Source organism: Chroicocephalus ridibundus, chromosome 1 (assembly GCF_963924245.1).
Source record: "Chroicocephalus ridibundus chromosome 1, bChrRid1.1, whole genome shotgun sequence".
In the NCBI taxonomy this organism is placed as follows: domain Eukaryota; kingdom Metazoa; phylum Chordata; class Aves; order Charadriiformes; family Laridae; genus Chroicocephalus; species Chroicocephalus ridibundus.
In genome coordinates, this window is record NC_086284.1 from 174,171,017 (window position 1) to 174,187,157 (window position 16,141).

The following is a 16,141-nucleotide window of genomic DNA, read 5'->3' on the forward strand; positions in this document are numbered from 1 at the left end:
TATTATTTCATATATTTGAAACAGACAAAGACACTAGAAAATACAATATAAAATATTCTGCCCCATCTGGAGAGTAAGCTTAATACAATTTTATCTTTTCTTTTTTTTTTTTTTTTGCCATTTCTGTGTCTTAAATTGGTCCTATGTGAATTGCTTTATTCTGAAGTTAACACCAGGTTGATTCTTAAGTTAATGTTCTGTGCAATAAATCTGCTTTCCAGCTAAGATGAAAGTAAGAAATTCTTTTGGATTTGAGTTACTGAACAGTCTCAAGAGTTTTTTTTTTTCTTCTAAAGGAGACAAAACACTTGTGATTCACTGTCCCAGAGATCAGTCTTTCCTAACACATTTGCAGTTGTTCGTTTGTGTAAGAAGGCCTTGATCAGACAAAATTCCCACTGGCTTCAATGCAAAAAGCTTCAAAAAAGCACACAGAAATGTGAATTTAATTGTCTCCAGGTATTACATCATATGCAGATTCCTACCCTGCTGATTGGGTTTTTTTATAAGAAATGGAGTGAGAGAGAGATTTAGAAGCTGCTTTAGCCTAGAATTTTCATATGTTGTGTATTAGAAGATTTCTTATTCTTCATGCTGCCCTAATTTCCTTTAAAAGTAGTTCATGAACTGGCAGCATGCCATTATAAGATTATGAAACAGCAGCTTTCTGCCACTGTGGAATTATCTGTGATACTTTCCACGTTCCCTTAGATGAGACGAGATAGCGTAGGGGAGTGTAAACGTTTGTTTCTGTCCTTCACAAAAATAGACTGTGGGCTGGAGTTATTTTGCTGTTTAGGTAGGGTTTGAGTGTTTTCCATGCATGGCTGGAATCTAGGAAGGGGAGAGGGCTTGTATCTTAATGTGTGTCTGGCCCACATGTGAGCCGACATCTGGAGAAGATATCTCTCTCTGTGCAGGAAGACGAGAACAGGCATGCTGGAAACGTACATCGGGAAAACAATATCAAGGATTTTGGTGTAAAGTTGAAAAGTGATAGGCTTAATGGGTGCAGGTACTGACAGGATCTCAGGGACTGGCATTAAAGAAGAACATGAGAACTCCCTCGGTAATGACTGGAGTAGTGCACACCTCCAGGGGGCATTTGTTTCAGATGTTTGTCTCTAAAAGATGTTCTCATTCAGCAGACAAGAGCACACTGAGGGGCTTGTTTCTTTCTGAAAACCATTTTCAGTTGCAAAGGTCAGTTCTTCTAAATACTGTAAAATCTACTTAAATGACCTAAAAAATTAGGTTCCTCTTTCGAAATATGAAATAATGACCCAAAGTTAAATAACGAACCAATTGATCCAGCTCAGTTGAGCAAGAGGCTTCTGAAATACAGCTGCAAGAAAAATAAAATATTACTTCTGTATATGTGCCGCTTTGAGGTATCAAACCTGGCCATGAGCATGTCAATAGTTTATCTTTAATTCCAGTGAGAATGTATCACTCTGTTAAGAAGCAATTTTAAATACAACATTCAGAAATAGAGGTAAACTTTATAAACAGGGCCTGAAGACTCCTTACCTCAGAGGCTATCTGGTGGATACATGGTCCTTGTCCTTCTTAAAGCTTACATGATGAAAATTTGGGTAGGAAGAGGAGGAACAATAGTGTTATTCTCTAGTTTGTGGTTTGAAACCATTTATTCTCCTAATGTGTGGACCAAGATCTTGGGAGAGTCCTAACTAAACATAAACTCAGAAAACCATGAAATACGAAATGAATAGGACATTATCACTGCGGACCAAAAGGCATACGATTAATATTCCCTTTTTTAATCACACAGTGGAGGGTAAAGCATATCATCACTAATCGAGGTTTAAAGTTAGGGGGATTGTTCTGACAATATTTCCATACGTTCTTCCTGTATTCCTTTGCTTCCCGTGTGCTTAAAAGTCTTCAGATCATTGAAAAGAATGCTGTCAATTGTATATCTGTATATCCTGTGCTCATCTTTGCTCATTTAGTGCTGCAAGGACTGTCATTGCTTATCCTTGGATGTAGGCAGCATAAGTAGCTTCATTCAGAACACGGGAGTAGGTTACAGTACACTATGCAAATTTAGCACGTCTTTTGAAAGAAAAAATTGCTATATAGAAAAAGTTTTATTAAAGATATTTAGAACCCTATATTATATTTGTATCAAGAAAATGTTTTTGTCACATTCCTAAATAAGGAAAATTATTTTCTTTGTGTCTCTTCTCTTCAACGTCTAGACCCTTCCAGTAATAAGAGAGTTTCTTTGGTGTACCTGGTGTGTTTCCAATGTGCCCTTTGCAATGGATGTAATTTGAGCTAGGGCTCCCGGGCGTGTGCTCAGATCAGTTTTACGTTTTGCGATAAATCCTCTACACAAATGATCAGTGACCCAAGAATGGCAGCTTGGGACACAGCAATTCATCGAAACTGCTCTCTTTGACTTAGTTGCCACAATAGTCAGAGCTGCTACTAAGTCAGGCACTTACACCAAAGAATATAACCACTGAGCACTATTGCAGCACGCTGCAAAAACTGTTATGAAAAGTAATTATATGATATGTTTCATAAGAGGATTAAAAAAAAAAATAAAGAAGGGTATTAGATGGATCCCTTAACCCTGTCTGCTGTTTCCATGATTACCGTGCAAATCCGTAGGAGCTGGGAATTTAGTTCATGTCTCTTAACACACTATAATCAAAATTGCAGAGTGCAGAAAAAGGATCTGCTAGGGAGCTGGACAAGAGGCAGAAGAGGAGGAGTAATTGTCCTGTCATATCCAATCATTAACAGAAGAGCTGTTCTACTAGATCACACCAAATGACTTGCTGGCATCATATCCTGTCTCTGATAGTGGGCACAAGCAGGTATTTAGGGAAGAATATAAAAGCAAGGCAAATATGAGGTAGTCTTTTTACTCCCAGCATCAGGTAATCAACGATTCAAGTATTTTCAGAGTGGAAAGCTTATTTGGACCATTATATTTAATAGTCCCTGCAATAGACAGGAGGATGTTCTTTCATATACCTCGATGATCACTTAATTTGTTTTGGCCTCTTTATTGCAGAGTCTTCAGGTACCTAACTGACAAACACTTACACCATTACAGAAACAGAGGGAACACATAAGGGAGGAGGTTGTTGGAAATGGAGAAAATGGTAAATTCAGTCACAGGATATCTTCTCAGTACCTAAAGAAAGCAAGGAGAGAAAAAGATTTGGGGCTGGACAAAGAATGTGCTGACTGGGACAGTCATGAACAGACAAAGAATTTGACTCTACATCTGGGGAGTTGCTCCCTGCCTTGAGATATATGCTCAGGAGTACTTGGGGCTTGTAGAATATAAAAAATAATTCTGTATCCACAATATTGAATAAAAATCTGCTTACAGGCGGTCAAGCTCTCTGTTTTGTTTACTGCAGTATTAAAACGCAGGAAAATCCTTACCTGAAAGTCCTCTACAGAGGTCATAGCAGCTGAGGTGGTGCTACATCTGGACCCAGTCTGCAAGTCAAAAGTAACCTGTGAGGTTTACTGTACTCAGGGCTATGCCAGTAGCTAGTGAGCTGTAGGGGAAGGAGGGAAAAGAAAAAGAGGTATGGGAAGCAGCTGGACCAAGGTGACAAAGACCCAAGAACCCAGTGATTTTTGTGACCTCTGTTGGCCATATGGGACACGGTTTTGCATAATGTCTTTTTTGACTCATTTTGTTCTCTCTGACATTTGCAGTCAGAAGGCAGTTCTGCAATTTACTTAGTTTTTGTGTGTGTATGTTTATTTTAACTTTACTGTCTGATTAATTCTTTCAGCAGGCCTTTACACTTACACTGTGAGAAATAACTGTTTCCAATTTATTTATTCCATGATATAGATTATTATAGACCTCTCTTATAATGATCAGATGTTCACCTTTCTTCAGATTCAAGAGTCTTATCTTTCTACTTGATTTCTCCTGATATATTAAGCCATTCTTTATATTAAAACTCTCTTGCTGCTATTTGCCCTCCATTCTTTTTCAGATGGGGCACCTGGGGTATTCAAAATGTAGGTTCAGAATGAATGTTTATAGTGGCATAATGAGCTTTTCCACTTCATTGTGTGTTTCTTTCTCATTAATTGTTAACTCTCTTTTTTATTTTTTTTGTCTGTTTGGTTTTGGTTTTACCAGTATAGAACATTGACCTAAGGCTTTGAATGAACTGCCCCAAATAAATTATGTTTCTGAGATGTGACAGTTAATTTAAAGGTTTGTTTAGATTTTCTTCTCAGTATATTGCTCTGCACTTACCAACATGACCTTCACCTGCCAGTTTATCGTCAGCCACCAGTCTTCTGAGTTCCTTTTGCAAATTTTCTCAAGTGAGTAAATTGAGCAGCAGAAATCCAGAGCCTCCCTGAAGATGGATCACACAGTTTCCTGCCTTTTAACCAGTAAGTTATAATCCCAGTACTGACCTTTCCCTCTCACTCCAGCAGACCATTTAGTCTAGTGTCTTGTATTCACATACCTGGCTGCACTTAAAGCAGACATAAATATTGATGATGGTTTAAAATGAGGGAGACGAGGTATTAGAAGCAGCCTGGGCACAGTCGTCTAGAGCAAGGAATGGGCAATTTATCCTGTTCCTAAGGTAGCTTTTGCTGCCTCCATTGAGCTGCTCACTGCTGCAGCCAGAATGAATTTACACAACGCGGCTGAGTCAATCCAGCTGCTCAGGTGGGACCCCTTCCTCCCACATCTCTCTGCCCACACTCTTGGCCACATGGTCCCGTTTCTCTCCTCACATGCCCGTCCTGCCAATTGTCTGACACCTCAATAAGCCAATTTAACTAGTTATCCCAACAAAAAGCTGCTTATTCACTTTTCTCTGTCAAGTCAGCTTTCCATCCATTTCAAAAAGTTGAATGGTGTGAGCACAAAGCCTGTTGACAACCAGACCTGGCACAAGGAAGGGGTCGGGAGTCCGTGGCCAGTGGGAGAGGAATGGGATCTCCCCACTTTTAGGGACAGCAAGACATTAGATTAAGTCATTTCATGTAAACCCACTCTTAGAATAGATTTCGTCAAGCTGCCAAACTGCCATAACGCACAGCCACAGGAGGAGGTCTTGCTCCCTCCCCCTATTTCCAAGTCCTCCTTTCACTTTGCTTCCTCTCTCATTCTCTTAGTCCTGCTTCTAGTGCAACTCCTCCCTTGCATCAGCTCTGGAAATCACACTGTCTGATTGATCTTGTCTGATCTCGAGGTTAGCCAGCTCACCTCACCAGTGCGCCCAAAACAGAACGAACAAACTTTTGTTCTGGTTTGGAATTTGAATGAGTTATGTCAGCTTACCAGGAGATCAGGTGAGATCCTAGAGACTGTGTAAGGTAGGCACTGGAACCAAGTGGTGGGTAAGAGAGGTAAGAAAGGGAAGGAGAGAGCAGTAGCACATCTGCTCCTTGTTGCACGTGAGAAGTTTATGCGAAACCATACCCCTAGACTGATATGGTTAAAGCTGTGTTTTAAAGCATTGCTATGCTGCAGTATTTTTGCCAAAGAGATATATATAACGCTTAGCGTGAGCTGCTTTGGAAGACAGCAAATTAAACATTTCGGTTTATTAACCTTAAGCTTTCTGATCAAGCACCCAAGATTTGCATCCAGATTTATTTTTCAGTAAGTTTACCCAGGTGGCAGGTGATAACTCTGGTGTTTATAATTCTCTTTCCTTCTCCTTCAGGTACCAGAGTGAATTGTTGACATGTCTTTCTGATGATCTCAAGTTCAGTACATATTTATTTTATGGAGTGTTTTCAAAAAACAAGTCCTGCAAACTGAGCTATCTGCCATTCATTCTTTACTTCTCCTTGGGGGAAGATACTGTGTTGGAGAACAATTTGTCTGAGTTTAACAGCTCATGGGTGAAAAATGGGATGTTACCAGATATTTTTGCATGTATAAAGCATGATTAGAAGGTGATCATGCTCAAGACTTGACCGGTGGTTGCTTCTTATGTCCATGTGGCATGCTGGGAAGCACCAGGGCCCTGGTCTGGAATGTCGGCCCAATATTCCTGGAAGATCAGAGCTGGAGTTTAGAGAAAACTGAGGACGTGTACATACAGATACAGATAGTTTGAGGCACTTTGGAAGTTTAAGGGCAAGCTAACCGAACTGTTGTGTCAACACAGTCGACAAAAATACTCTGTCCCTCTGAAATGTTTCACTACTATTGCTACTCTATTCAGAGACTGGTTTATGTGCTGAGGAATGGAAAGTCACATCCCTTCTGTTACTAAAAAAAGTATCCATGTATTTAATTTTTTTTTATGTGTTTGTATAAAGTCATTAAGTCTTTATGCCCCCTTTGATACTTTTGTTTGGGTTCTACAGATTAATTGAATACGAAGTGACACAGCATGTATTCACTTCTTTATGGTATACTAAATGTCCTTTGGTCTTGTTTTTAACAGAGAGCAATGTTCCTTTTTCTTAGGATTCTCTCCTTTATTACTTCGTAAGACTTTATCATACACCCACTTACTTTCTTCCTGGCTTTCGTTAGCCTAATTGTGAAAGTGCATAGACTTCTCCCTCCGCTGTGGGGAAAATGTCTGCTTATTATGCTGGAGTCTTTCCTACAATTCTTTGCATAGCTACATGAATGTAACAAGCATTTTGATTTACTTGCGTAGAAGGACCCAGTTCCCACATTACATATCTTTGGGTGAAAATTATTTTGCATTTTTTAGTAGAAGAGGAACAACTTACATGGTATTTTAATATTTGGATAAATTAAAGTTGTGAGATGACTATTCAGAAGTAAAAAAACCAGCTACAAATATTATTGAGTCCTCATTTATTTTCATAATGAAAAGTGAATATTATTCTGTAGATAAAGCTATTTCATTTTACCTCTGCCAATAAAAATAGTTCTTTGAATATTAATTATTCTCTAGGAAATTATACACTGATTTTATTTTTATGCCAAATACACCTTGAACATCTCTTAGGGACCAAAAAATTTTCCCAGTCCTTTAGATATAAGAAAATTCCCTCTTCATGGCATATATAACCTGATTTGGAGCAAAAGGATAGATTTCTATGGCCTTAGTGTGTTTGGGCTTATGTTCATAATGCCAAAATCAGACTACTTAAAATATACCCTGGTAGCAGGATGAGAAATCTGAAAGTTATTTCGTTTCAGCTTCCCTATTTTTGTGTTATTTGGATGATTACCCAAACAAGGCTTTTAAGAGGCTCTGGTCCCTCTCTTTGTAGTTACAGCTCAGAGAATTTAGAGGCGTGGGACTGAACTGAAAATATGTGGGGTATTCCGAGAGCTGCCAGTAATAGGTAACCCATGGAATGGGCCTTGGCTTTGTTTTCTTCAGGCTGCTGTGACTATCTTGACTAAGGGAGGAAAAGGGAATTTTAGAAAAAGAAAAAGCCTTTTTTCAGATAAGCCCTTACTCTGGTAGGCTCCTATTTATTCATCCCCCCTGGTTATTAAAACAATTCCCTATTGTGCTGCACCTTTGGGCGGCCACATAAAGAATTTCCCCTGTAATCAGTGAGAAACAAGAACAAGAAAAAAGAAGAAAAAAAAGGAGTGATTTACATCTATCATGTACCTGTTCAATTAACTGTAGACAGTAGAGGGCTAGGGTGGGCTAGGGCTGTGCTGGGGGCTTCCCACCTGCTCGCCGGCCCTGGACCTTCACTCACCGGCATCAGCCTTTGGGGCTCCACCTTTGCTCTGCTCCAAATTGGAAGAGAGAAAAAGAAAAAAAAAAAATAGAAAAAAAAAGCTTTTTTGTTTTCCTTCTGAAGTTTTAAAAAGTCTTCCCTTCTGAAGCTTTACTCCAAATCTTTTGTTCCCAGAGGGTTTCAGCGAACAGGAACTGTAGCGTGCGTTCATTTCCCTTCTGGCGAAGCCAGCTTAAAATAATAACAAAAAAAAAAAGGTCCTGCAACATCACGTTATGAACTGAGCCTTTCGTGTTGCTGCCTCGCTTGTTCTCTGGTAGGCCAAGCTTAAGAGGTTTTCGGAGGTGCTTTTAGTCTGCGAAGGCTTTCATTCAAATAGCAGGCTTAGTTAAAAATCCAGGGAGGATAGAGGGGCCACAGCACAGCGGTCTGACTTTTTCCCTTCATCTTCCCATTACTTGTCCAACACCTTGTAAAGAGGTAGTGAAAAGGCAGGTTATTATGTACTGAGAACTGGTGTGGCAACTGTTGCCTGCCCTTCATTAACGCTGGTGTTTAGCTGAACGACTTGACCTGAAGTGGCTGGAGCCTCCCGGGAAAAGTTTTCAGTCTTTTTGTTGTGTGGTGGTTTTTGTTGTTTTTGGGGTTTTTTTGTTTGGTTGGTTTTTACAGAGCTCCCCACCGGAGCAAAACCCCTTCTTTCTCATTTGCTGGCTGGTGCCCTGAGGGTGACAGGCTGAAAGTTTAGCAAGTTCTGTGCATAACTTCACATCACAAGAGCAAGTGCGTGTTCCCCCCCCCGCCCCGCCATCCCCCTCCTTTCTTTTTCCTGCTCCTAAACGCCTCCTTCAAGTTTGCAGCTGGGCAGGACTCCAAAGGTGCAGCAGCAGCAGCAGCAACAAGCCGGAGTTCAAAGTTAGCAGTAAATTGCACAACTTCCAGCTCATCGCTACGCTCAGTGACTATTAACAAGCTGGAAGGCGCTCAGGGAAAAAAATAGGGGAGAAGGGAACACCCTCGAATTGTTTGGGGATCGCTGATGTTATGCTTCTGCCGCTGGGATCATGGCTCCCTTTGGAAGGAATTTATTAAAAACCCGGCATAAAAACAGGTAAAGCGCGTGGGTACGTGGAGGAAAAGGGAGGGCGATATGGGATGGATTTCTTTTATACTTTTTTTTTTTTTTTTTTTTGGCTGTGGGGGAGGGATGTGTTGCTCCGGACCCGTGTCGCTCCCGGCAGCCGTGACTTCGGGGCTCACCTGCGAGTGGGAGCCGGGCCGGGGGGAGCGGGTCGGCGTGTGCGGAGGGAAGGGGCGCGTCTCCCCCTCCCTTCTCCCTCTGGACCAGTCTCTCCCCTCTTCGCTCTGGCTCCTTCGGATTCCTGGGCAATTTGTTCACGGAGGGTAAGATAGCTTTTCCTGACTTCCTGCCCCGTCTAAACCAAGGCGAACGTTGGAAGTGCCCCGTGTTAGCAAGGTGAGACTCGGCCGGGGCTGGGAGGAAAGGCTGGTGGCCCCGGCGTGCGGGTCCTGCCTGCGGCGGCAAGTGCCGAAGGCCGGGGGCGACCCGGAGCCCCTCACCCGCGCTGGGAAAAAACTCCCCGAGTTTCTCACGGGAGGGCCGGGCTCCGGGCCCCTCCGCCGCCCGCTCTCCCCCCGCGCCCCTGGGAGGGAGAACCGCAGCCTGCAGCCCCTCAGGATCAACTCATCCGCTGGCTATAAGGCTGGGAGCTAGGAGAGCATCGATCTTCCAGCATGGACGCGGGGGGGATGCTTTTTTTTTTTTTTTTGTTAGCCTTTAGCTTGAGCTGAACTTGAGTGCTTTTTTTTTTTTTTCTTTTTTTTTTTGGCTTAGAAAAATGTTCAGGCTGACAGCTGTGGTCCCTGGGTTGGGTCCTGTGAAGTTTCTTTATGGGGACTTTGCCCCTCACGTTGTGCATGCTTCCACATGCCAGGCACACCAACTGTAAAAAAAAGAAGAAAAAGAGTTATGTAAGCATTTTAAGTGCTAGGTTGGCACTAGATTTTTTTAAGAGTTAAAAAGAGTGCTTGGAGTGGAGTAAATTTGCTTGGACCCAATGGAATTTGCAGTGGCCGAACCCATCTAGCTAAGACTGAACAGAAAAAGATCGCTGAAATTTTGTCTCGGCAAGAAACTCAAAAGTTCAGTTGCAATCTCTTCCCCGCTTTGACTGGTGCTCTCCAGTGAAATTTAGTTCATATTTAAGGGTACACAAGGGAAAATCTTTTCCAGACGGAATATAATTGGACCCTAATAGTTATGTAAAAATGTCCTGATTTTTTCCTGGGTTTGGCTCTGTTTTCCTATTCAATACCCTGAAAGATATTGTGGAGCCATTGTATTTGTTGGGTTGTGTGAAAATATTAACTTAGCATAGTATATGGAATATAAATCGGAAAGACTGTAACAGTCAAGGTTTAAAAAATAGGATACTGTTTTAGAATTATTAATTTTGTAGGTTACTGATTAAACAGTGTATTTTGCTAATGTGTCTGGAAACAGGAAAACTTTGATGTACTTCTCATGTGGCCATTTTATGTTCAGAAGATCTGGAAAGGTAGATGTGAACTTTTACATGAAATAGCTTTTACATAGAGCTGTAAATTTATTACTATTTAAAAAGAAGTTTTGCTACTGCCATCAATTATGTACCTAACTGTGTCAAGTCACAAAGCATAGCTCCACTCTGTTCAACAGTGAAACTGTTTCTCTTTCGGATGTTTAAAATGTCTTCATGCTAAGTGCATCAATTTCGCTGTTTGCTGATGTGACATTTTATTCCTCAGGAAAAGAAAGTCATAATCCAAAGCTTTGAATAGCCAATAAAAATTAAAATACCAAAGGAACTATTACCATGAACATCTAGCGCTTTCTTCTCATTTCACTCTCCCTCCCCTCCCCCCAAGAAAAGAAATTAATACCTTTAATGGCAGAGAGGTGTTGTGGCGATAAGAAGGGGCTGAAAGTCTTGTGAAATAGGGGAGGAGGGATGTCAAGAACAAAGCAAACTACGTAATTCTTAAAACATGTTATTATCTATTCAAATATTTAGATTTCTCTGTATTTAACATTAGCTTTGATAATGAATTTTGAGAATTAAACCTTGCTTATGCAGTTAGTAAAAGGGTCTTGTAGCAGGACTGAAGAGCTATGTAATAACTCTTTTTTCATTATAATTATGTCTTTGTAAACTCATTTGAAACCATGAAAAGGAAGCCAAGTGAGCTTAAAATCGTTGACTGTGTTTAGAGCAGTAGTAGGGGAGTTGGAACTTGTGGCCCATTACTTTGTTTTACTTTGACAACCTGTAAAGAGGGACCAAAAAGGGACATACATATATGTATGTATTTAATCTCCTGCTTTGTTTACTAGGTCTAGCGCTTGTCCACCTCTTAGAGAAACTCAGATTTTTTGCTTTTTCACTGGAATTTTTTTAACAGGCGTTTGCTACATGCAAATATACCTCCTGAGAGTTGTAAGACAAGCAAATGAGGAATAAAATCTATGTTTACAGGAAGAGGACAGAACACTAAGTCAAGGCAACAAAGGTAGTTGGGAGAAGAGCCAGAAAGAAAATGAAGGCGTTACAGTCATTTGCTCAGATAACAACATGACACCTCTGTAATTAGTGCTCGTCTTGCAGCATTGCCCAGAGGTCCCAGATCAGGGCCTTGTTTCGTAGTAGGCTCTTCACATCCAGATTGTAAAATTTCAGTCTCTACCCTTAAGACCTCAGTTTTTAAACAAAAAAGTTACTCTAACTGTATCTCTGTGTGTGAGGGATTTGATCAAGAAGCGGGGGATGTTGGCTGTGATGCCATGAGCCTTTGGAGAAAGAAACTGAGATTTAACCTCAGGAAGACAAAACCTGTGCTGAACTGCTTCTAGTATTTGAAAGATCTCTTGGGCTGCTGAAGTCTCAGTCATGCAAAGAGACAGCACAAGGCCTGGGTAACCACTGGTTCGTTGTAAGCCCCGATTTGATTTCATTGGAGCAGCCTCTAAGAACGTGGCCCCAACATATTTTACTTGGCCAGAAAGAGAATGAGTGATATCTTGATATCTTTTCAGGAGTCATGAGGAGTTTTTCTACTATTGTTTGATCTCCTGTGACATCCAGAAATAATTGTAGTCCCCAGAGCATGTATGTGCTTGCTACTCTGTCCCTCGGAGAACAATAAATCTGAAAGGTAGCAAGGCCATTCCCCACCCACCTACAAATCCAAATGTGCTTGGCAGGGACAGGCTGTACCCTCTAAGGCAATAAAGGAAAAGGGACAGTTTCCTGCAGGACTAAGCCTCCGTAATACGAATAAACTCAAGGGGATTTATTTTTATGCACGTCTCTGAAAGATGCTATTCTTTGAAAGCGTGAGGAATGCGCAGCTCACATCACACATAGAAGTGCGATGTGAGGAAATGCTCAGGCAAAGACAGAGTAAGAGAAAGGGTACTGAGTTCTTTGCAGACAAGGTCTAGTATTGATCTGGCACATCGCACTGCAGAGAGACAGAACAGCTCCCTGTCCAAATATGAGCAACAAATAAAAGCATATGTACTTGCAGTGTTTATGTACCAGGGTTTCACATTGTATACTATTTCCTGGTTGCTAAGTAGAACAGAAATCTATGTCCCATTGATTTTCTGTAAAATTAGGATTTCTCCGCTCTTGGGTGCTAGATTTGGTCACTTCTGAGAAAGGGGTTTTAGGTTCATTTAAATACTTCAGACATTACCCACCATCTCAGGGATATCTGGATCCACCATTGTCATATCTGCCCAGTGATCTCACACCGAGAAAACTGACTCCATTCTTATTTCTCTTTCATTGAGGCAACTTCCTTGGGTGTTTCACATAAAACTTACCCAAACTTGTTGAAGCTCTACTGTTCCATCCAGGTTGTAGCCAGGGAAGTACCAGTCTGAAAGCGACAGGGTACAGAGAATCCATCTGCTTCACATAGTTGTCCTTGATGCTGTAGGGCTGTCCTGTTAAGCTCAAATAGCTTAAAAATACTTTTTGCCAGTGCAATTCATACTGGTCCTAAGTTGGCCACAACCATTTGTATGCTCTGTTGACATACAACACATCTGAACCCACAGTACTGTTTGATGATGAAACAGTTGGGTTATAAATCTGTTATTTAAATTTATTTCTTGCTTTCGCTTTCCCTTCCTGTTTTTGTCCATCTTTTACTGTCAATGTCTCAGTGCCGTAGCAGTTAGCATAGTGTTTCTGTATAGGAGACAAAGATCTACTTTGCCTACTCTTTATGCCTGCCTCTCTTTAATCAGCTCATCTCTGGTTCACAAGTCAAAAGAAAGACTATATATATCCATTCATTCGTATGGATACAGAGGGAGTTCTTGCCGTCCTGACAGTCAGAGGCCCCTTCCCGGTGAGAGAAACATTCAATTATTCTCTCAGGTTTTATATTACAAGTGCAGGTTAATGAACTAGATTAGAGACTTCACCTATCTGATGCTGACCTAGCATTACCATGTTCCCTCCCTTCCTCCCTCCCTCCAGTAGTTTCTCATTGTACCTAGTTAGCACAGTGATTTGAGTATTACTCTGAACATCTCAACTGCTCTACGGTTGAGTACACTGCTGTACATTTTAAGCCTTGGTGAAGCAAAACTGAAAATACTCAGCATTTAGGTTTGGACTGGAAGATCAGCTGCTTATCTGAGTGAACTGTGTGTGACCCACACTGTAAGTCTCATGGGATCACGTGAGATGTCCAATAATTTTCCTCTTGGATGAGCAGACCTGGAGAAAAGTCTATATGAAGCTATAAAGGTGCTTTTTGATTCAAGACTACCAGACATTTGGTATGTATGTTGGAGGGGATGGATAAAAGCTTGTTTAGAATCAGTGGTGCTACCCGTGTTAATTTTTTTGATTGAAAAGATGGTGCTTGTTTGGTAATGGTGGAACACAGTCTTCTTATTTTTACTTTTCCTTGAGCGTGAGATGTATTAGTGAACTATCAAAGAAGAAGTTCCTTTTTGAGCCAGAGGTCATACATTATAATTTATTTTCTGGTCTGTCTTGTTGGCTTTTTCTCAGGGGTCAAAATGGTTGCATACATTTTCTAATAATCTTTGTACATATTTGTTCACTTCACTTTCAGGAAGAGCTTTTTGTCTAGCAAAACACTAACCTTATTTCTAAAGAGTTAATTATCTACTATTCCAGGAGGGCAGACAGCAATTTCATTCCAAAGGAGTAAATAAAATGAGTAATAGATGTGTGTAATACTATACCATCTAAGGAAAGAGCATTACTTAGGTTAAGTTGAAGCTACTCTGAAACGCTGGTGTAATGTAGAGTCAGGCCGAGAAGTTATATTTCAGACAAAGAAACACGTTTTTAGTAATTCAGAAGAAAAATTTTGCTGGTCAGTGTTCCTATTTTACTGATGAAAAATTAGCATTTTACATGCAGAGAAAAGACTCAAACGTTGCTAAGTGTGTAATGATTTCAGTAGAGATGTACATTTTCAGATATGGGTATTTTTTAAAAGTTTTAATAACTTCAATAAAAGACAGTGATAATCAGAGAACAGTCCTCTTGATTGACCTGCAAAGATATACACTTATGAAAGAAAATCTTATTTTTTTGTTTTGTTTGTTTTATATGATGAATAATAACAACTTAAAATTATGATCTTAAACGTTATTATTTGCAAGCATTAACATCACACATGCTGTACAAGCCTTAATTAGTTCGTCTAACTTCTATATTTAGTATGTAGATAAATCCTTATTAATGGTGACAGAAGGGATGATGCAAGATAAAGCTTTCGTTTAAGACCACACTATAAGTGAAGCCCAGAACTGAACTGTTGGACATGTTGGTACCCAGTGATACGTACAGGTAATGGAGCTGTTATTGTCACTTCTATTATTTCTCTTACGTATTATGATACCCTCAAGATGGTCGCATTCTGTCGTCTCCTGCAGTGTTACCGTGCTAGCAATTCCCCAAGTATCACACAAGACACAATAGATAAGAGTCAAATGGCTTCAGGATGAACGGAAAGAAAGGGTGACCAACCAAATGGAATTAGAGGGGAAAATAGATTACTAAATTTATTTGTGTAACAAAGGCTAGAACCATCCTCTACAGAATGTAGGTACTAATCAAATACAGTTCAGTGTAATTTTCAGGTAGGTAAGATACTATATTACAGACAAATGTCATGCAGACTTCTCTGAAAATGTCTATCAGATCAGTTTGTGTCTGGTCTGTTTTTTTAACCAAGTTGCCCGTGCCAATGCCTTCCATTAGGAAAAATTACTGAGAACTGCTGACTGCAGTATAGGTTTCGTGCAAATTCTGGTGATGGCATTTTGCCTTCCAGGTTTGTAAATTTTCCATGGACCTGCAAAATTCTTGCAATAAAAATGAGAATTTTTCATAAATCATTTCTCATGCGTATGTGTTACACATAAATATAAAAGCCAAGAGCTAATCAGTGATTTTGGAAGTTGCATTTTATGGGAAGTCTTGTTCAAAAGAAAAATTTTGAGCACTTTTTGGAACTTGCCTCAAATGGGCACCCACTTGTCGCCTTTTCCTGTCTCGACCTATCCAGAAATGCATTTAAGGTGCACATGTTGTAATAGTGCAACTTATTTGCATACCCACTTGTTTGTGACCTCAGACAACTGATAAGCGTATTTAGTTTTCCTTAGCTGTAATTTGGGTGATAATATTTACATGCCTCAGGAAAATAAGTAGGGCATGACTAGACAGTGTAAAATCTGTAGAAGTGTAGAGGGTGAAAGCCAGTTAGTGGGAGAGGTATGAATAAAATCTGGGAGTTCCTTACTTCTAATTCTTGTATGGTCCACTAGCGCTGGCTGCCACGCAGAGAAATGAGAATACACTGTGGATTGTTTAGGTTTGATTTCACATGATTCACTAAGGAATTTTCAACAGCCTAAAATTTTTCATAATGTTAAAAATGGCTTGTGAGGAAGGTTGTGGCATCACAGAAAGAGAAATAAATCAAAACAATACCACGTGTATCTTAACAGATTTTGAGGTGGTTTTGTGAGGTGAACATAAGGAAAGCAAGTTAAGTTTTGAATCCAAAAATCAGAAAGGAAGGTTTTCCCTGGTAATGATAATAAAGTTGTCATGTAATTATATTTTTAATGCTGTGAAACCTCAGTTCTGATATCCTGTGGAGAAGAATAAAAGAAACTAACTAACTAAACTGGAAAGAAAATTTCCCAGTGCAAGTTTGGCACACTTCTCAAATGCGCTTTATTTAAAGGTGTGTTTCTCTTCCACCAACTTTTTCCTGTTTCATTTTTACTCCTGTCAGCCTGAGTACATGTTTGCCTCTGTCAATTTGAACCATTTCGTTTGTTGTTTAGGTGGTTGCTAGACATACATTTTTTTGAGCATTAGCATCAGAAGAAGCCAGG

At 40.2% G+C, this 16,141-nt stretch overlaps 1 protein-coding gene across 3 annotated transcripts in view; it reads left to right on the plus strand.

Moving 5' to 3' along the window:
* Nucleotides 1–8,513: 8,513 nt before the first annotated feature.
* The window catches only part of RASSF9 (Ras association domain family member 9), a 28,430-nt gene continuing 20,802 nt past the window's right edge, over nucleotides 8,514–16,141 (plus strand). The window contains exon 1 of one of the 3 annotated variants that reach the window (XM_063322842.1): nucleotides 8,514–8,785. In XM_063322842.1, coding sequence (XP_063178912.1) covers nucleotides 8,739–8,785 — 47 coding nt within the window. In that variant the 5' untranslated portion in view covers nucleotides 8,514–8,738. Of the gene's footprint in view, nucleotides 8,786–8,881; nucleotides 9,152–16,141 lie in introns of those variants that run through there. The other 2 variants (XM_063322841.1, XM_063322843.1) reach the window with 2 other exon arrangements.